A 20,882-nucleotide genomic window follows, 5' to 3' on the forward strand; every position below is an offset into this window, starting at 1 on the left:
AAAATGTTTGAACCCCTTTTTTCCCCAATTACGTGAAACCCAATTGGTAAGGAACTAAAAAAAAATCCCCTCTGACTGGGAAAATACAGAAAATAATTTAGACCCGGAATTTAAATTTGGGATCTCGGTCCTCTTTCTCGAGCCCACAAGAAAGACCGCCGCGCCACCTTCCTGTTCAAGTGAGCACAGCACACCAACGTGAGTCCAAAAATGTCTTGTATGCTGCTGCATAAATGAGGGAGATATAGCCTGTTTTAGAGAACTGTAATCATTGACTATTGTAAGTGCTTTCATTGTCAGTCTATATTTATCCTACAGTTCTGACTTGGTGTACAGGGAAAATACTTTAAGAACGGCCCATGTTCTGAATTCTGTCGCTGTACATTTCTAAAGTGCTAAACAAAGTTATATTGACTACACCCGTCCTAGCTAGCTAATTAATGTCTTCATTGAAATAACGGATTGCCTCTTATCCGCTCATCAATCCCTTATGCCATAGTTTGTAGATCTCAAATGTCAGTAGAAACCGCATTTGTTTAAGCAAGTCAGACATATCAGCTATGTTTTTTTAAAGGCAGTAAATGAGGCTGAATGAACTGTTTCACTGCTAGACAAGGCTCTGTTGATAGCCAGGTGTAGCAGTGGTAAGGTTTCACTCCATGGTGCTGAAAAGTTCAGCTCTGCTGTTGGGACAGCTTTATGTAGGCTTAAGAGTTTGTGGGCACCGTTCGTCACTGTTAAAGTGCAATGAATGTATTGTTTAGTGTTGTGTAGTGGTTTTGCTGGCATGCATAAAAAAATATGTTTTTTTGCCCACCAGGATTTACATGCTAAAATCGCCAATGGTCACAGCATTGAACAAGAAATATGTCAAGTTAATAAAGACACAGATACACAATTCTCATTAGTTTAAAAAATGCTTGTATTTATCTTGAAGTAACTGTAGGGAAATTCATCTTTCTGTATCAGCGGACAAATTGCCATTAACTTTGCTTTGCATTTCAGTCAACTAGTCTAAAAGATCAGTAAAACACTTTGAGCAAGATTACAAGTCAGAACTGTCCCATGTTTTCCAAAGGTGACAGGAACGAGCATGGAAAAATAGAGAATCTCTGATTAAAATCTGGCCTCATTGAGCAACCTCTCTCTGTCTCAACACAGAACCAGTCAGTCATGTCTCACAGTGACGAGACAGTGATGTCATATCCCACAGTGCCAAGACGCAATTACACAACAATCCTGCTGCAAGAATTTAATTGAGAATGTCAGAAGCTGGAGATGTTTTTCAGTGCTACAGTAAGAGTCCATATGAGTCCTCATGTATCTGGAAGTCAGCCTCTTCCACTCAAACTTCCTCCCCATTGGGCAGAAGTAGAAGTCAGTAGGGCCAGAGAAAAAGGGGTCAACAGTGAAAGGGGGAGGTATGACAGAAGTCTGGGGCCCCTTAATCGTCCAGCAGCTCAGGAGCAGTGAAGGAGAAGTTGTGAAACTCGTCTTGGTTGACAGAGGGAAGGAGGTCCTCAATCGGCGTCAGGGTGGGCTCCTCCTGGGTGAAGTCTGGGTCAAAATTGTTCACGTCCTCTGCAGTTTTCTGAAAGTGAAGTATTGGTTAGACAGGAAAGGAGGCACAATAACAAAATATCAGTGAGATGTCCTGGAAATACTTTTGGATAACTGCCAACAGATACCACCTTGCATGTCTTTCATAACCCAGGCCACTACCTACATACTGTAATTCAATGATAAGAGAGTAAAACTGGGTGTATTATAAATGGTAAGATAGGAAGGTATTACAACTCTACCATAATATCTACTGTAATCAGTTTGTAATGACATCAATCATGTGTATCAGGTGTGTGTGTGCGCGCCTCACAATGCGGGGTTTGAAAGGCGGCTCCAGCTCCCTGCGGTTCAGCTTGTCCCAGTCGATTCCAATGAAGAAGGCGTGGCTAGTCACAGCATTCTCCCCGCCCTCTTCCGCCATGCAGCCTAGACGCCGTGCTGGGTTCTTAGTCAGGAACTGTGGAGAGAACAGAAATATAATTGCGTATGAGAAGTGAATAAAAGTAAAATAAAGTGTGTTAACCTCTTACACTTATGGTGGCGCTATTTCATTTTTGGAAGAAAAACGTTCCCGTTTTAAACAAGATATTTTGTCACAAAAAGATGCTCGACTATGCATATAATTGCTACTGTTCGAAAGAAAACACTCTGACGTGTCCAGAAATACAAATATCTTCTCTGTGCGTGCCCTTTAACGTGAGCTTCAGGCAAAACCAAGATGACTTGGCATCCAGGAAATGACAAGGATTTTTGAGGCTCTGTCTTTCATGATCTCCTTATATGGCTGTGAACGCAAGAGGAATGAGTCTGCCCTTTCTGTCGTTTCCCCAAGGTGTCTGCAGCATTGTGACGTATTTGTAGGCAGATCGTTGGAAGATTGACCATAAGAGACCACATTTACCACGTGTCCGCCCGGTGTCCTGCGCCGAAATTGGTGCGCAAAAGTCACCTGCCAGTATTTTTCCATGGGGCACAGAGAGAGAAGCAAGCTTCCACGAACTGCATGTCAATGAAGAGATATGTGAAAAAACACCTTGAGGATTGATTCCAAACAACGTTTGCCATGTTTCGGTCGATATTATGTAGTTAATCCGGAAAAAGTTTCACGTTGTAGGTGACTGCATTTTCGGTTCGTTTCGGTAGCCAGGCGCAATGTAGAAAACGGAACGATTTCTCCTACACACAGACGCTTTCAGGAAACACTGCGCATCTGGTATGTGGCTGGGAGTCTCCTCATTGAAAACATCAGAAGCTCTTCAAAGGTAAATTATTTTATTTATTTGGTTATCTGGCTTTTGTGAAAATGTTGCGTGCTACATGCTACACAAAATGCTATGCTAGCTTTGCATACTCTTACACAAATTAGTCAATTTCTATGGTTCAAAAGCATATTTTGAAAATCTGAGATGACAGTGTTGTTAAGAAAAGGCTAAGCTTGAGAGCAAACGCATTATTTTAATTTTATTTGCGATTTTCAGAAATCGTTAACGTTGCGTTATGCTAATGAGCCTGAGGCTTAGTCACAATCCCGGATCCGGGATGGGGAGTTTCAAGAGGTTAATGAAGTAAATCATTTGAATGTGGCTTATAATAGGACTGTTGAGATTAGCATCAGCTTTGATTCGACCTTGAATGCCATCCCATCCACCCCCCTGACACACTTGCAGAAACACACACCCCGAGGCCCAGTAGCACCTCCTTTCCGGCTCAGCTTGGCATCTGGAGAGACACAGATGTGTTTTGTAAATTCTATTTATCTGAACTGTGTCAACAAAACAAAGCAACCATTTCCTGGACTAAATACTGTATGTGGACCTTACATTTTTCTCAACAACATCTGACGTTGGTGGGTTTGAGCAGCCAAGGGGAAGAGTCAAAGAAAACACAACAAAACTAAATTAAACACAGTCTCTCAAATTTCCTTGAGGAGTGATTCCAGAGGAACAAATTAATGTATTGGACCGCTGTGTTGGCTGAGGAGTCTAGGGGGCTAGCAGTGACATTCCCAATCAGACAAAACTAATGAAAAATGGGACCAGATTCACCTCCAGTCCACCCCAAGATTAATAGGTCTTGCCACACCAGACCCAAACACAGTTAACAGAACATTAATACTCTCCCTTCTGTGACGGCTACAAATCCCTCCCCCACCCAGGACTACGTTTTTGGCTAGAAAGTCCAAGCTGCTTAATAAGGACTCCATGAGAGTGCTAGCCACTGCCCTCATTCAATGCCATTTTGAATACGCTAGTACTCCAGATAGCCTAGAATTAGCTGATCAGGGCAGTATTGAAGGGCAGTCCACATACTCACATAGGCAGGAGCTGCTTTCAGGAACTCAACTGGTTGCACGTTGAGGTTAGGGTGTCCCAGATTAGACTTGGTTTGGTTTACAGGACTATTCATGGTTCTGCGCCCAGATATCTAACTGATTACTTTCCCCATGTTAGGGATGCACATAACAGCATCAGATCAGGTGTTGATAATGTGTACTTATACAGGTTCAGGAGTAATGCTGGGAAAGGTACTTTCTTGTATACTGGGTCCTCAGAGTGGAATGAGTTGCTTCTGCCCATAAAAACAACATCCTCACTGGACAGTTTAAGTAAAAAAAATCTGTCTTCTGTGCCCATTTGAATGTACCTTATGATGTAACTGCAATGATGAGATTGATGTTCTTATTCTTTGTTTTTATGTTTTATTATCTCGCTGTCATACTGTGTTGCAACTGTTGGATTTTGCCTAGCCATCTTGTCTCAAGAGGACCACAATGGAAATAAGTCCTAGACTTTGTGTGTTATCCTCGATGATTTTACTAATATGCACGTTTGGGTTTAAGTTTTATGATCAATTTAATAAACAAAACATTTTAAAAAATCAGATCACACCTCCATTCTGCTCCTCCCACCTATAGGTAGAAATGTAAATAGGAAGCTACCATGGTAAGGACCGTTCAACATTGGTCTGTCCAAACAAAATCTATGCTTCAAGATTGTTTTGATCACACAAACTGGGAAATGTTCCAGGTTGCCTCTGAGAATAGTATTGACGTATACACTGACTTGGTGACAGGAAGTGCATAGAGGATGTTGTTCCCACTGTGACGATTAGAACTTATCCAAACCAACCATTGTTCTTGCCATAATACAGACTTCGTCTTTTACCAAATAGGGCTCTCTTCTGTATACCACCCCTACTTTGTAACACAACTGATAGGCTAAAACACATTAAGACGGAAAGAAATTCTACAAATTAACTTTTAACAAGGCACACCTGTTCACTGAAATGCATTCCATGTGACTACCCATGAAGCTGGTTGAGAGAATGCCAAGAGCGTGCAAAGCTGCCATCAAGGCAAAGTGTGGCTACTTTGAAGAATCTCAAATTTAAAATATATTTTGATGTGTTTAACACTTTATTGGTTACTACATGATTCCATATGTGGTAGTTCATAGTTTTGATCTCTTCACTATTATTCTACAATGTCAAAAATAGTAAAAATAAAGAAAAACACTGGAATGAGCAGGTGTGTCCAAACTTTTGACTGGTACTGTATGTAAGAATGTTGTTCATCGACTACAGCTCAGCTTTCAACTCCATTAGTGCCCTCCAAGCTCATGACGAAGCTCAGGGCCCTGGGTCTGAACTCCTCCCCATGCAACTGGGTCCTGGTGGGTTGACCCCAAGTGGTGAAGGTAGGCAACAACACCTCTGCCACACTGATCCTCAACACCGGCCCCACAAGGGTGTGTGCTCAGCCCCCTCCGGTACTCCCTGTTCACCCATGACTGCTTGGCCACGCACGTCTCCAACTCAATCATAAAGTTTGCTCACAACCCAACAGTGGTAGGCCTGATTACCAACAACGATGAGATTAGAGCCCTGGCAGAGTGGTGCTTCAAGTTCCTCGGTGTGCATATCACCGACAACCTGAAAAGCGGTCCATTCACACAGACAGGATGGTGAAGAAAATGCATCTGCGCCTCTTCCACCTCAGGAGGCTGAATAAATTTGGTTTGGCCCCTAGGACCTTCACGAACTTCCACAGATGCACCATTGAGAGCATCCTGTCAGGCTGCATCACCGGCTGGTACGGCAATTGCACCGTCCGCAACCGCAGGGCTCTCCAGAGAGTGGTGCAGTCAGCCCAACGCATCACCAGTGGCACACTGCCTGCCCTTCAGGACATCTGTAGCAGTTAATGTCACAGGAAGGCCAAGAAAATCCATCAAGGACCTCAGCCACCCGAGCCACGGCCTGTTCACCCCGCTACCATCTAGAAGTCGGAGACAGTACAGGTGCATCAAAGATGGGACCGAGAGACTGAGAAACAGCTTCTATCTTCAGGCCATCAAACTGTTAAACAGTCACCACTAGCTGGCCTCTGCCCAGTACCCTGCCCTGAACCTCAGAGATTGCTGCCCTATGTATATAGATTAACTGAACACTGGTCACTTTAATAATGTTTAGATACTGTTTCACCCACTTTATATGAATATACTGTAGTCTAGTCACGGCTCATCCTATATAAAACTTGATATTTTTATGGATTATGTGTGAATTTCTTTGTTGTTGCCATTACTGCACTGCCGAAGCTAGAAACACAAGCATTGCGTACACATCTACAAATCTGTGTGCACAACCAATACACTTTGCTTTGAGAACAGACCATAATTAAACTGAGATTTAATCTAAGCCACTCTTCAACACCCCAGAGCCCAGAGCCATTGCATTTTTTTATAACAAAACAGTTCACAAGGAGAGGAGAAAGTAGAGCTGATCTAGAGAAAGGAAGACACAAGCAGAGACGAGACCAGGAGAGAAGAGTAGAGAAGCAGAGGAAATTGATTAGTCAGTTCATGATGGGACAGAGAAATGCACTCTGTAATTCCCTCAACTGACCACAAAATGGAAATTGGGAAATCCTACTTGAGTCTATCATATTTTCCACTGGCTACACTGGGCCTGTGCCATCCACTCTGCCAAGCCTGAGAACTAAACTCTGCAGACAGACAACAAGCCTACTATATCAGATAAAGAGAAATGCAAAGAAATAGGACACAGGCACATTTACCCCGCTCTTATGTTCCAGTCAAATATGAGGTGGGATAATGTTCACCTTAGCATCTCAACTGTCAAACACCAAACAATGTGTGCTCTCTTTTTGAATAACCAGTCTCAGGGCTCAAACACACAGGACGTTGCTTGCAGGAAGTAGAACCCTGGTGAGCGAGCAGCTTTCAGTATAAATAGAGCAGCGAGTTAAATCCACTCAACTGTTGAAAGCCTCTGGATATGATGACACGAGCTAGCCTTTACATAACATGATGTGTCGCTAGGGGCAAAATCAGTGGCTGAGGCCAGGGATCTGCTGCTACCTGAAGCATAACAACACTGTACGGGGGGGGGGGGGGAGAGGGGAGGAGGCAGCGTTATTTATAGTGGTGGGGTAGTGGACTGTGCCTTAATGTAGTTATGTAAGACAGAGGGAGCACTGTGAGGCTAGTGTCATACACGGGGACCCAGATTATTTATTATCCACCCCGATGCGCTGACCAAAAATCCGTCCCCAAAACCCTGTCCTGTATGTTCTCTCCTATCTGAAAGCTTATATTATTTTTTAACCCTGTGATCACTTGTGGCAACAGATGGGTGCCAGTTCTGTTTGCATGGAAGTGTTGCTACTGCTTCTCTCTACATGGTGGTCTGTAATTTTGATATTCTCTTATGCAAACCGCTGGTGGTAGGCTAATTGGACTTATCATTTTTTCCTCACAAGGCTCTAAATACACAACTGTGTATAGATTGATTTTCTTGCCCTTTGGTTCAGAGACAAAATGTACTCTGATAGAGTTGGGCCCGAAATGATTGACACCTTCCTGATAAACATGAGCAATAATGACTGTGTACAATAATTCAAATCTGAGCTATATTGTATGCAACAAAAAAGGGGGACTTTTTCTATTTTTTCATACTAATACAATTGCTGAGAGAAATAGAAATAGTAATATTTTTTATTTTCAAAAAGGTAGGGGTCAGAATTATTGACACCCCTAAAGATTTCTAGAAATAAAGTAGTCTAAAGTTAAGTATTTGGTCCCATATTCCTAGCACACATTGACTACATCAAGCTTGTGATTCTATACTGAACAAAAATATAAACGCAACATGTAAAGTGTTGGTCTCATGTTTAATGAGCTGAAATAAAAGGTCACAGAAATGTTCCATATGCACAAAAAGCTTATTTCTCTCAAATTATGTGCACAAACTTGTTTACGTCCCTGTCAGTGAGCATTTCTCTTTTGCCAAGACAATCCATCCACCTGACAGGTGTGGCATATCAAGAAGCTGATTAAACTGCATGATCATTACACAGGTGCACCTTGTGCTGGGGACAATAAAAGGCCACTCTAAAATGTGAAGTTTTGTCACACATCACAATGCCACAGACATCTCAAGTTGAGGGAGCGTGCAATTGGCATGCTGACTGTAGGAATATCCACCAGAGCTGTAGCCAGAAAATTTAATGTTCATTTCTCTACCATAAGCCGCCTCCAACGACAGGATAGTGTGAGACCAGCCACCCGGAAAGCTGATGAAACTGAGGAGTATTTCTGTCTGTAATAAAGCCCTTGTGGGGAAAAACAAATTCTCATTGACTGGGCTTGGCTCCCTAACAAGTTTGTCCAGTCCCAAACTTGATGTAGTCATTGCGTGCTAGGAATATGGGACCAAATCCTAAGCTTTTGACTACTTTATTTATACAAATCTTTAGGTGTGTCAATAATTTCAGACTCCACTGTATATTCTCTCATCTAAACAATATAAAGGCCTCTGTAACATGAACAGCATTGAGTGTTATTGACATGATTAACTGTAGTCATTTAGGACAGATAGATGAGCTCCGCATTTAGGATGGACTTACAGCTTTCAGGATATTGACTGCATCAGCACTCAGCCAGGATGCATAGATAATCTCCTCATTCAGGATTGACTCAAACAGGTCGTCCTCGTTCTCTGCCTCGAAGGGGGCATGACCAGACAGCATCTCGTAGAGCAGCACCCCGAGAGCCCACCAGTCCACAGACGGCCCATACAGCATCTCCTGAAGAATCTGGGACCCAAAACACATGACATTTAACAACATTAAACAACATAGTAGAGACCATCTAAAGTACATCAACTGGAGTTTTACTAAATGTAACACCAAACTCCAGAGCCAAGACAGTTCCTTGGGTTTCGCTGCTCTTCACTGGGATACACTAAGGACTGAGTGTTGGGGATGGCAATGAAGCAATTCATCAAAATCAGACTAAATGCTTTACGTACAAACACATGCACACTCCACATTCATAAACTCACTAATTCGTAACCAAGGACCCCTCTCTTGGTGCATTTTGTGGTGGGGATTTAAAGAGTGTTGGCAAACAGAGCCTGTGAGAGGCAGATGGGGCTCTCCTAACAGAACTGAAGTGGTTTCAGGGGGCCAACCCAACACAGGTGTGTTACCTAGCTGCTAACCACCAGGGAGACTGGACTAGAGGACCAGTGTTAACAGTACTGGGTATTCAGAGTGGTGGGGTGACGTAGTGGGGCTGGCTCCTAAATAATGTGAACTCCAATGTCCTTCGAAAGATAGATGGGAGACCGATACTTAATGATTCCCATTGGTGTAAAGAATGCAATCTTAGAGCAGACGAAGGGGTATATGAGTGGAGGGGGGTAAACTGACCTCTGGGGCGATGTAGTCAGGCGTCCCACAGAAGGTGCCCGTGGCCACACCTTCAAACATGCCCTCCTTGCACATGCCAAAATCAGCCAGCTTACAGTGTCCATCCTTATCAAGGAGCACATTGTCCAGTTTAAGATCCCTGGAAAACATAACACCTCATTACAGACATCTCCAGACCTGTAGACTCCTAAACGCATTCATTTTAGGGGGGAAACTATTCAACTATTACTTCAATATGTTCCCCATTGGGGCAGCAGGGTAGCCTAGTGGCTTTAGAGCGTTGGACTCATAACTGGAAGGTTGCAAGTTCAAATCCCCGAGCTGACAAATCTGTCGTTCTGAACAGGCAGTTAACCCACTGTTCCTAGGCTATCATTGAAAATAAGAATTTGTTCTTAACTGACTTGCCTAGTTAAATAAAGTTAAAAAAATAAAAAAATTACCAGTGAGTCAGCAAATACTGCTATATTTAATTTTGTGACGGCTAAACTATCCTAGTCTAACCCCTTCGAGAGTTGTTGCTAAAATATGTCTGAGGTGAGAGAATATGGTGAGTTAGACCACATGTAGACCGTGACCAACTGTAGGACCAGGAGACACAGAGGAGAACTGAACAGAGAGCTACTGTTGGCCAGGACACTGACCAATGACTGACAGCAGAGAAGAGTCTGTCACAGTCATACGACAGAGCCTAATGGGCAAGGGGGGTGAGCAGGGGAATGGCTGGCCTGCAGTGTCAATATTGATCTGTCCCCCCAAAAAATGTGGAGAACTTCAAACACAGACATTAACAAAATGTTTTGGTGTTGGGCTCTTGCCGCTCTGGTATCTTTGAAGTTTGTCTAGCGTCTTTGAATTAGCACTGTAAGGAGGAGAAGCAATATTTTTGAATCAGGAGAAGCAGTAAGGTAGGAGCAGAGCAGAGTCATTAGTAATTCATTAGTAATTTCCTTCATAATGAATCATCCCCCATAACAATAAATTGTCTGGTCTCTGTCTCCATCTCTATTGGAGGCCCCTCCTCCTCCCCACTAAGGCTGTTGGAGCCTTGGCTATCTGAGAGACAGATTAACCCAGCCAATAGCGCTAATCTGAGATCAGGTGACACAGCAGTGATGTGTCACCAAGGTGTTAGACGGGCATGGCTGAGTCTGCAGGTAAAGGTGAGGTAATGACTTAATGTGTAGGTTGTGTGTGTATGTGTGAGAGGGAGGGAGTGAGGAGAAAGAAATAGAGTGATGCCACACAGACACACATTAATGGAAGTAAAGCGTGGTAGGTTTAATCTGGTGTTTCCTGTCCTGACTGACTCAGTTACTCATGGGGCTTCTGGCTCACTGCAAAAAAACACAGGGCAAAAAAAGATTTGTAGAAATAAAGCAGTCTAAAGTGCAATATTTGCTCCTATACTCCTAGCACGCATTTACTACATGAAGCTTGTGATTCGATACTGAACAAAAATATAAAAGCAACATGTAAAGTGTTGGTCCCATGTTTCATGAGCTGAAATAAAAGATCACAGAAATGTTCCATACACACAAAAAGCTTATTTCTCTCATATTGTGCACAAATTTGTTTACATCCCTGTTAGTGAGAATGTCTCCTTTGCCAAGATAATAAACATGGACAGGTGACTAGGAATATGGCCGAATACAAACAGTGTAGTTATTCCCTCCACAAGGGAATCAAACAAGCAAAATGTCAGTATAGAGACAAAGTGGAGTCGCAATTCAAGGACACGAGACGTATGTGTATAGTCCTTAGCACGGGTACATCCTGTTTGCGGTCCAGTTTCTGCCTATAGGAATGGAGGAGCAAAATGGAGCCATGGTCAGATTTGCCGAAAGGAGGGCGGGGGAGGGAGGGCCTTGTATAATGGATGGAGGGCCTTGTATAATTTGCAAATAAATTCATTTAAAATCCTACAATGTGATTTTCTGGAGAAAAAAAAATCTCATTTTGTCTGTCATAGTTGAAGTGTACCTATGATGAAAATTACAGGCCTCTCATCTTTTTAAGTGGGAGAACTTGCACAATTGGTGGCTGACTAAATACTTTTTTGCCCCACTGTATATATATTTTTAAATACTGCAAAGTTTCCTAATGACTAGAAGTGAGGCAGCCCTCTCTATCCGCACCATTACTCTAAGAAGCCGATTAAACAGCATGATCATTACACAGGTGCACCTTTTGTAAAATGTGCAATTTTGTCACACAACACAATGCCAAGAGAGTCAACATTTTTGAGGGGGAGTGCAATTGGCATATTGACAAAAGGATTAGCCACCAGTGCGGTTGCCAGATAAATTAACATTTAATTATCTACCATACACCACCTCCAACGTCATTTTTTAGAATTAGGCAGTACATCCAACTGGCCGCACAACCGCAGACCACATGTATGGCGTAGTGTGGGTGAGCGGTTTGCTGATGTCAACGTTGTGAACAGAGTGCCGGGGTTATGGTATGGGTATAAGCTACAAACAATGAACACAATTGCATTTAAATCGAGGGCAATTTTAATGCACAAAAATATCGTAACACGATCCTGAGGCCCATTTGTTTAAGGTATCTGTGACCAACAGTCATGTGAAATGCATAGATTAGGTCCTAATGAATTTATTTCAATTGACGGAGTTCCTCATATGAACTGTAACTCAGTAAAAATCAATGAAATTGTTGCATGTTGCATTTATATTTTTGTTGAGTATAAAAGCACAACCAAATTACAGTGGAAAAACAATATATGTTTGATTTTTGGTTTAGTTCTAAATGTGTTATTACTGAACTGTCAACCATTTAAAAACATAAAGTTCAAATGGGAATACAATGTCAGATATTTGTATTTATACAACAACTTAACGTGTTATGAGCTTCATCTAATAGAACAACCAAATGTCCTGGGTTGCAGTTGAGATTACATTAAAAGTACATAGTGCAAGTGATCAATGCTGTTCAAGATTCTGCACAGATTATTAAAGCAACTGAAGATCTCCACAGACCTGCAACCTTTGAATGCTATCTTGAACATGCACGCTTGATTACGTAAGAGATTTAGAGTTACAGTAGGCTAACCTCAAAATGTGGCCATAGATGTGTTACTCATTTTAAGGTTGAATAAATACTGTTACATATGAAATATTATTGAATTGTGTTTGGTTGACCAAACAAACCAAATATCAACATTTAAAGGATATCTAATGCTTGGATAGTTTCATCTGAGCCACTTGCTTAATCTTATTCTTTACATTTTTGTTGTTGAAGTTAGATATGTGAATCCAACACATAATTTGTTAACAGGTTAATAGGGAATTTACTGTATTGCAAAAGTGATATTAAATTGTGCTTGGTTGTCAAATTCCAGTTTGTCTACAATTTAATAAAATGTAATATCCCACTGGGCACAATTTGGTTGAATCAACATTGTTTCAATGTAATTTTTCAACATATTGAATGTGAAATTGTCATTTTAAGGGTGAAATTTGAATCACAGGATTATGTCATCATGGTTACACATTTTCAACATAGATAAACCTTATATAAAATATGTTGAATTTGCACCTTTTGAAATACCGTTATATCCACAATCAGAAAAAAACAATCGGAGAGTTTATAAATCTACAGCTATCCATTTGGTCTCCCAAACCCAGCCCAGCTCAGCTTTAATATTTGTCACTGACTATTATCAATGTGCGATCGTGAGAATGATTTTGAGAGATCATTTAGTAACTAAATATATTCACTGTTGCCATCAGCCATTCCAAAGCGAAATTTTAACAAAGCAAATTAAATGTAAGCATACTTTGTAAGTCATACAGTATTTCAAATGATACTTTTTAGGCCTAAAAAGCATTTGCATCAACGACTTTTGTTTGAATTCAACCTAGGGTAAAAAATAAAATAAAAAGACAATACAGTTGAAGTCGGAGGTTTACATACAGTCGTGGCCAAAAGTTGAGAATGACACAAATATTCATTTCCACTAAGTTTGCTGCTTCAGTGTCTTTAGATATTTTTGTCAGATGTTACTATGGAATACTGAAGTATAATTACAAGCATTTCATAAGTGTCAAAGGCTTCTATTGACCCTTCTTTTTCAAGACCTCTGCAATCCGCCATGGCATGATGTCAATTAACATCTGGGCCACATCCTGACTGATGGCAGCACATTCTTGCATAATCAATGCATGGAGTTTGTCAGAATTTGTGGGTTTTTGTTTGTCCACCCGCCTCCTGAGGATTGACCACAAGTTCTCAAATGGGATTAACGTCAGGGGAGTTTCCTGGCCATGGACCCAAAATATCAATGTTTAGTTCCCTGCTTTTGCCTTATGGCAAACTGTTCCATCATGCTGGAAAAGGCATTGTTCGTCACCAAACTGTTCCTGGATGGTTGGGATAAGTTGGATTCGGAGGATGTGAGTGAGCCCACTCCCTTGGCTGAGAAGCAACCCCACACATGAATGGTCTCAGGATGCCTTACTGTTGGCATGACACAGGACTGATGGTAGCGCTCACCTTGTCTTCTCCGGATATAGGATATATCGATATATGGTTTACTGTGGATATAAGTACTTTTGTACCCGTTTCCTCCAGCATCTTCACAAGGTCCTTTGCTGTTGTTCTGGGATTGATTTGCACTTTTCACGCCAAAGTACGTTAATCTCTCAAAGTAGGTTGAAACAACGTTGATTCAAACCGTTTGTGACCATTGGGTGGTGGGGTTTTCAGGCTGGAGTCCAATGACACCGTTTTAATAAAGAATTACCCTCCACTTAATCACAAACCCTGCCTGCTTCCTGTCCTCTGGTTTATCTCAGTTTTTGTTTGGCTCTCTACTCCAACCTCAGTCTCTACCTCATCCACCTAATTCCTCTTCATCACTTCCTGTGAGTGGCACGGCTGGGCAGTGAATCTAGCGTAGATATTAGAGACATTAGACCTTTGTCTATGATATGTACAGTGCCTTGCGAAAGTATTCGGCCCCCTTGAACTTTGCGACCTTTTGCCACATTTCAGGCTTCAAACATAAAGATATAAAACTGTATTTTTTTGTGAAGAATCAACAACAAGTGGGACACAATCATGAAGTGGAACGACATTTATTGGATATTTCAAACTTTTTTAACAAATCAAAAACTGAAAAATTGGGCGTGCAAAATTATTCAGCCCCTTTACTTTCAGTGCAGCAAACTCTCTCCAGAAGTTCAGTGAGGATCTCTGAATGATCCAATGTTGACCTAAATGACTAATGATGATAAATACAATCCACCTGTGTGTAATCAAGTCTCCGTATAAATGCACCTGCACTGTGATATTCTCAGAGGTCCGTTAAAAGCGCAGAGAGCATCATGAAGAACAAGGAACACACCAGGCAGGTCCGAGATACTGTTGTGAAGAAGTTTAAAGCCGGATTTGGATACAAAAAGATTTCCCAAGCTTTAAACATCCCAAGGAGCACTGTGCAAGCGATAATATTGAAATGGAAGGAGTATCAGACCACTGCAAATCTACCAAGACCTGGCCGTCCCTCTAAACTTTCAGCTCATACAAGGAGAAAACTGATCAGAGATGCAGCCAAGAGGCCCATGATCACTCTGGATGAACTGCAGAGATCTACAGCTGAGGTGGGAGACTCTGTCCATAGGACAACAATCAGTCGTATATTGCACAAATCTGGCCTTTATGGAAGAGTGGCAAGAAGAAAGCCATTTCTTAAAGATATCCATAAAAAGTGTCATTTAAAGTTTGCCACAAGCCACCTGGGAGACATACCAAACATGTGGAAGAAGGTGCTCCTGTCAGATGAAACCAAAATTGAACTTTTTGGCAACAATGCAAAACGTTATGTTTGGCGTAAAAGCAACACAGCTCATCACCCTGAACACGCCATCACCACTGTCAAACATAGTGGTGGCAGCATCATGGTTTGGGCCTGCTTTTCTTCAGCAGGGACAGGGAAGATGGTTAAAATTGATGGGAAGATGGATGGAGCCAAATACAGGACCATTCTGGAAGAAAACCTGATGGAGTCTGCAAAAGACCTGAGACTGGGAGGGAGATTTGTCTTCCAACAAGACAATGATCCAAAACATAAAGCAAAATCTACAATGGAATGGTTCAAAAATAAACATATCCAGGTGTTAGAATGGCCAAGTCAAAGTCCAGACCTGAATCCAATCGAGAATCTGTGGAAAGAACTGAAAACTGCTGTTCACAAATGCTCTCCATCCAACCTCACTGAGCTCGAGCTGTTTTGCAAGGAGGAATGGGAAAAAATTTCAGTCTCTCGATGTGCAAAACTGATAGAGACATACCCCAAGCGACTTACAGCTGTAATCGCAGCAAAAGGTGGCGCTACAAAGTATTAACTTAAGGGGGCTGAATAATTTTGCACGCCCAATTTTTCAGTTTTTGATTTGTTAAAAAGTTTGAAATATCCAATAAATGTCGTTCCACTTCATGATTGTGTCCCACTTGTTGTTGATTCTTCACAAAAAAATACAGTTTTATATATTTATGTTTGAAGCCTGAAATGTGGCAAAAGGTCGCAAAGTTCAAGGGGGCCGAATACTTTCACAAGTCACTGTAGGTCATAGTCACAGTGTGTTCATGACCTTGGGGTCAAACTGCCATGCTGGAAACATCTCAGTGCATTCTGAACGTCTGCCGCATGCTGACTTGATCTGCTGTGAATCACATATCCAACTGGTGATTGGGAAACAGCTGCAGCCATAGAGAGAGGAACCAAGTGCTTCCCAATCATACAGGAAGCGGAAAGTACTAGTAGAGGGAGTAGTTGATGACTTACTGACTTACTAACCCAAACCATTTACATATCTGGACTTCAAATATGTAAGAATGACTAACAGCACAGTGAGCAAACCTAAAGAGATTAAGGACTAGTCAAGGAGCGGACCTTGTGGTCTGTAACATTTTGACATTGGGTACTATTAGCTCTGGTCTTTGAGTCTAAAAATCGAGATTAAAGCACTTTTGCAAAATACTTTTGTTGCTCCATTTTATTGCCCCTGATTGGCTGATAATAAGCCCTTTACCTTGAGGTGAAAGAGCACGAGGAAGAGATACAGTAGTTAAGACAAGAAGGTGATTAGGTTACATAATACACTTGGGCTACATTTGGGACCATATGTTGAGAAGTCAGCACAGGGTCTTTAGTACTGTTATAGAGCAAGACCTGGTGTTCTAGGGTTAGAGTATTTCCAGGAAAAGACATTAGCTCGTCGCATCAATCTAGCAGTCATACTATGTGGTGCTGACATGGAGGGCTATCTAAATATAAACTCAACATAAAGCGTAGCCACTCTGATGCTGCTGCCACCTTTATCAACATGAGGTTTGGCAGAGAGACCGTTGTGTTGGCCATCACGGTAAGTGGTCAACAACCCTGTAAAAAGACTATTAAAAGATCACACACAAATCTAGATGGATTAGAACCAGTCATCTGCCACCTTGGCATCCCTTCAATGAAAAGGTTAGCTGTCTCTATATAAGAGCATGTGATTGTGTGTGTGTGTGTGTGTGTGTGTGTGTGTGTGTGTGTGTGTGTGTGTGTGTGTGTGTGTGTGTGTGTATTGGACCTGTAGAGGATGCCCTTGCTGTGCAGGAACATGAGTGCAGAGGTGATCTCGGCAGTGTAGAAGCAAGCGCGGCCTTCCTCAAACTTCCTGGACTTCTGGATGTGGAACATGAGGTCGCCCCCGTTGACAAACTCCATCACAAAGAACAGGCGGTCCTGCAGCACAGGGACAATGGTTCAGTTTGTACATACACAACAACGAATCCCAACTTTCTCCACAACAGCTCTACATGTTTGAGGACATACCAAGTTCCTTATGTCAAGGAGGAAGTGACGTCAAACTCTTGTCTATTACCCTACTATACAAAATGACGCCGACAGAGATGGTCGCCTCGCTTCGAGTCCTTAGGAAACCTTGCAGTATTTAGTTTTTTTAATGTATTATTTCTTACATTGTTACCCCAGGAAATCTTAAGTTTATTACATACAACTGGGAAGAACTATTGGATATAAGAGCGACATCAACTTACCAACATTACGACCAGGAATAGGACATACCCGAAGCGGGTCCTCTGTTTGGACCAGCACCCAGGATAATGGATCTAATCCCAGAAGCCGAACCAAAACAACTGTGCCTCGGCTCCGTAGACGTGCACATCGCCCACTGCTCCAAAGTATACTACTCACCAATGTCCAGTCTCTTGACAACAAGGTAGACGAAATTCGAACAAGGGTTGCCTTCCAGAGAGACAGAGATTGTAACATTCTCTGTTTCACGGAAACATGGCTCTCTCGGGATATGTTGTCGGAATCGGTTCAGCCACCGGGCTGTACCCAGTTGTACCCACTGTGACTATTAAAACCTACCCTAACCAGAAACCATGGATGGATGGCGATATTCGCGGCAAACTGAAAGCGCGAACCACCGCATTTAACCATGGAAAGAGGTCTGGGAACGTCGCTGAATATAAACAGTGTAGTTATTCCCTCCGCAAGGCAATCAAACAAACGAAATGCCGGTACAGGGACAAAGTGGAGTCGCAATTCAACGACTCAGACAAGAGACGTATGTGGCCCGCATTGAGGATAATACAGTGCCATTCTTGCAGACCTCTAACAAGGACTGCACCCCCCCCCTTCTCCTTCTCTGTGGCCGACATGAGCAAAACAGTTAAACGTGTTAACTTCCTTGGGATGGGTGGGACGGTAGTGTCCTCGACAACAGCAAGTGAAATTGCAGAGCGCCAAATTCAAAAACAGAAATACTCATAATAAAAATTCCTAAAACATACAAGTGTTATACATCAGCTTAAAGATGAACTTATTGTTAATCCAACCGCTGTGTCAGATTTCAAAAAGGCTTTGCCTGCCGAAAGCAAACCATGCGATTATCTGAGAACAGTGCCCAGCAGACAAATAATTAAACAGTATCCAGCCAAGCAGAGGAGTAACAAAAGTCAGAAATAGCGATAGAATTTATCACGTACCTTTGATGATCTTTGTATGGTTGCACTCACAAGACTCCATGTGACACAATAAATGTTTGTTTTGTTCAATAAAATCCCTGTTTATGTCCAAAAACCTCAAGTTTGTTGGTGCGTTTCGTTCAATAATCCATTGGCACAAAGCGCGGTCACAGCAGGCAGACGAAAAATCATAAATGTACCATAAAAGTTTGTAGAAATATGTCAAACGATGTTTATAATCAATCAATTGTTTTTGTCATAAATAATCGATCATATTTCAACCGGACAATAGCTTCATCAATAGAAAAGGAAAAACAAGAAAGGCGAGCTCTCGGGATCGCGCAGGACTCATCTCTGGAAATTTCCACTGACCTCTCATTGAAAGTGGTGTTTCTTCCTCATGTTTTTGAATAAAATCCTGAAACAATGCCTAAAGACTGGCCTCATGTAATGGAAGCCATAGGAATCGTGAACTGCGTCATAAGTCTTTGTATGGTGGATAGGCTTTCAATGGAAAAACAGGCATTTCCAAATAATAGCACTTCATGGATGGATTCTCCTCAGGTTGTAGCCTGCCATATCAGTTCTGTTATACTCACAGACATTATTTTAACCATTTTGGAAACTTTAGAGTGTTTTCTATCCAAATCTACCAATTATATGCATACCCTAGCTTCTAGGCCTGAGTAGCAGGAAGTTAACTTTGGGCACCTCAGTCATCCAAACTTCCGAATACTGCCCCCTATCCCCAAAAAGGCTGCTGGCCCAGAAGGCATCCCTAGCCGCGTCCTCGGAGCATGCGCAGACCAGCAGGCTGGTGTGTTTACGGACATATTCAGTCGCTCTCTATCCGAGTCTGCTGTCCCCACATGCTTCAAGATTGCCACCATTGTTCCTCTACCCAAGAAGGCAAAGACAACTGAACTAAATTACTATTGCCCCATATTATGCCCTGTCATCATGAAGTGCTTTGATTGACATGTCAAGGATCACATCACTTCTACCTTACCGGCCATCCTAGACCCACTTCAGTTTGCATACCGCCCCAACAGGTCCACAGACGATACGATCGCCATCACACTACCCTATCCCATCTGGACAAGAGGAATACCCAAGTAAGAATGCTGTTCATTGACTACAGCTCAGCATTCAACCCCATACATAGAACCCTCCAAGCTCATCATCAAGCATGAGGCCCTGGGTCTCAATCCCGCCCTGTGCAATTGGGTCCTGGACTTTGACGGGCCGCCCCCAGGTGGTGATGGTAGGAAACAACATCTCCACTTCGTTGACCCTCAACACAAGGGTGCATGATCAGCCCCCTCCTGTACTCCCTGTTCATCCACGACTGCGTGGCCATTCACGCCTTCAACTCAATCATCAAGTGTGCAAACAACAGTAGTGTGCTTGATTACCAACAACGACAAGACAACCTGCAGGGAGGAGGTGAGGTCACTCGGAGGGTGGTTTCAGGAAAACAACATCTCACTCAACAAAACAAAAGGAGATGATCGTGGACTTCAGGAAACAGCAGAAGGAGAACCCACCTATCCACATCGAAGGGACAGCGGTGGAGAAGGTGGAAAGTTAAGTTCCTCTGCGTACACATCACGGACAAACTGAAAAGGTCCACCCACACAGATAGTGGCTAAAAAAATTGTCTTGTGCATCTGTAAAAGTTTGTCAGGGTTTTGGGTGACAATCGAGAGCATCCTGTCAGGCTGTATCACAGCCTGGTATGGCAACTGCACCGCCTTCAAGTGCAAGGCTCTCCAGAGGGTAGATACAAACTTTTACTGATCCGCAATTGAGAGCAACCTGTCGGGCTGTGTCACTGCCCGGTATGGCAACTGCACCACCCAGACTCTCCAGAGGGTGGTGCGGTCAGCACAACACATCACCGGGGGCAAACTACCTGCCCTCCATGACACCTACAGCACATGATGTCACAGGAAGGCCAAAAAGATAATCAAGGACAATAACCACCCGGGCCGCTGCCTGTTCACACCGCTACCACCCAGAAGTCGAGGTCAGTACAGGTGTGTCAAAGCTGGGACAGAGCGACAAAGCGACTGAAAAACAGCTTCTATCTCAAGGCCATCAGACTGCTATACAGTAATCTCTAACTCAGAGAGGCTGCTGCCTACATTGAGACCCAATCACTTTAATAAATGGATCACTAGTCACTTTCAACAATGCCACTTTAATGATGTTTACATATCTTATATTACTCATATCATATGTATATACTGTATTTTATACCATCTATTGCACCTTGCCTATGCCGCTTGGCCATCGCTCATCCATAAATGTATGTACATATTCTCATTCACCCCTTTAAATTTGTGTGTATTAGGTAGTTGGTGGGGAATTGTTAGATTACTTGTTAGATAGTACTACACTGTCGTAACTAGAAGCACAAGCATTCCGCTACACTCGCATTAACATCTGCTAACCATGTGTACGTGACCAATAACATTTAATTTCACGAGCCCATATAGCAGATTCATGACTCCCTGATACCAATGGGAAGATACAAATGTATTTTATTTGTATTAGTTACATGCGCCGAATACATCGT

The 20,882-nt window shown here is 42.4% G+C and overlaps 1 protein-coding gene across 1 annotated transcript in view; it reads right to left on the reverse strand.

Moving 5' to 3' along the window:
* Positions 1 to 904: 904 nt before the first annotated feature.
* LOC135525803 (protein kinase C eta type-like) overlaps positions 905 to 20,882 on the reverse strand; it is a 57,217-nt gene continuing 37,239 nt past the window's right edge. Inside the window, exons 10-14 of the mRNA XM_064953683.1 lie at positions 16,897 to 17,051; positions 9,296 to 9,434; positions 8,489 to 8,677; positions 1,874 to 2,020; positions 905 to 1,591 (exon numbers count right to left, since the gene is read on the reverse strand). Of these exons, the coding sequence (XP_064809755.1) occupies positions 1,445 to 1,591; positions 1,874 to 2,020; positions 8,489 to 8,677; positions 9,296 to 9,434; positions 16,897 to 17,051 (777 nt within the window). The 3' untranslated portion in view covers positions 905 to 1,444. The remainder of the gene's footprint in view (positions 1,592 to 1,873; positions 2,021 to 8,488; positions 8,678 to 9,295; positions 9,435 to 16,896; positions 17,052 to 20,882) is intronic.

This window comes from Oncorhynchus masou, chromosome 32 (assembly GCF_036934945.1).
Source record: "Oncorhynchus masou masou isolate Uvic2021 chromosome 32, UVic_Omas_1.1, whole genome shotgun sequence".
In the NCBI taxonomy this organism is placed as follows: Eukaryota; Metazoa; Chordata; class Actinopteri; order Salmoniformes; family Salmonidae; genus Oncorhynchus; species Oncorhynchus masou.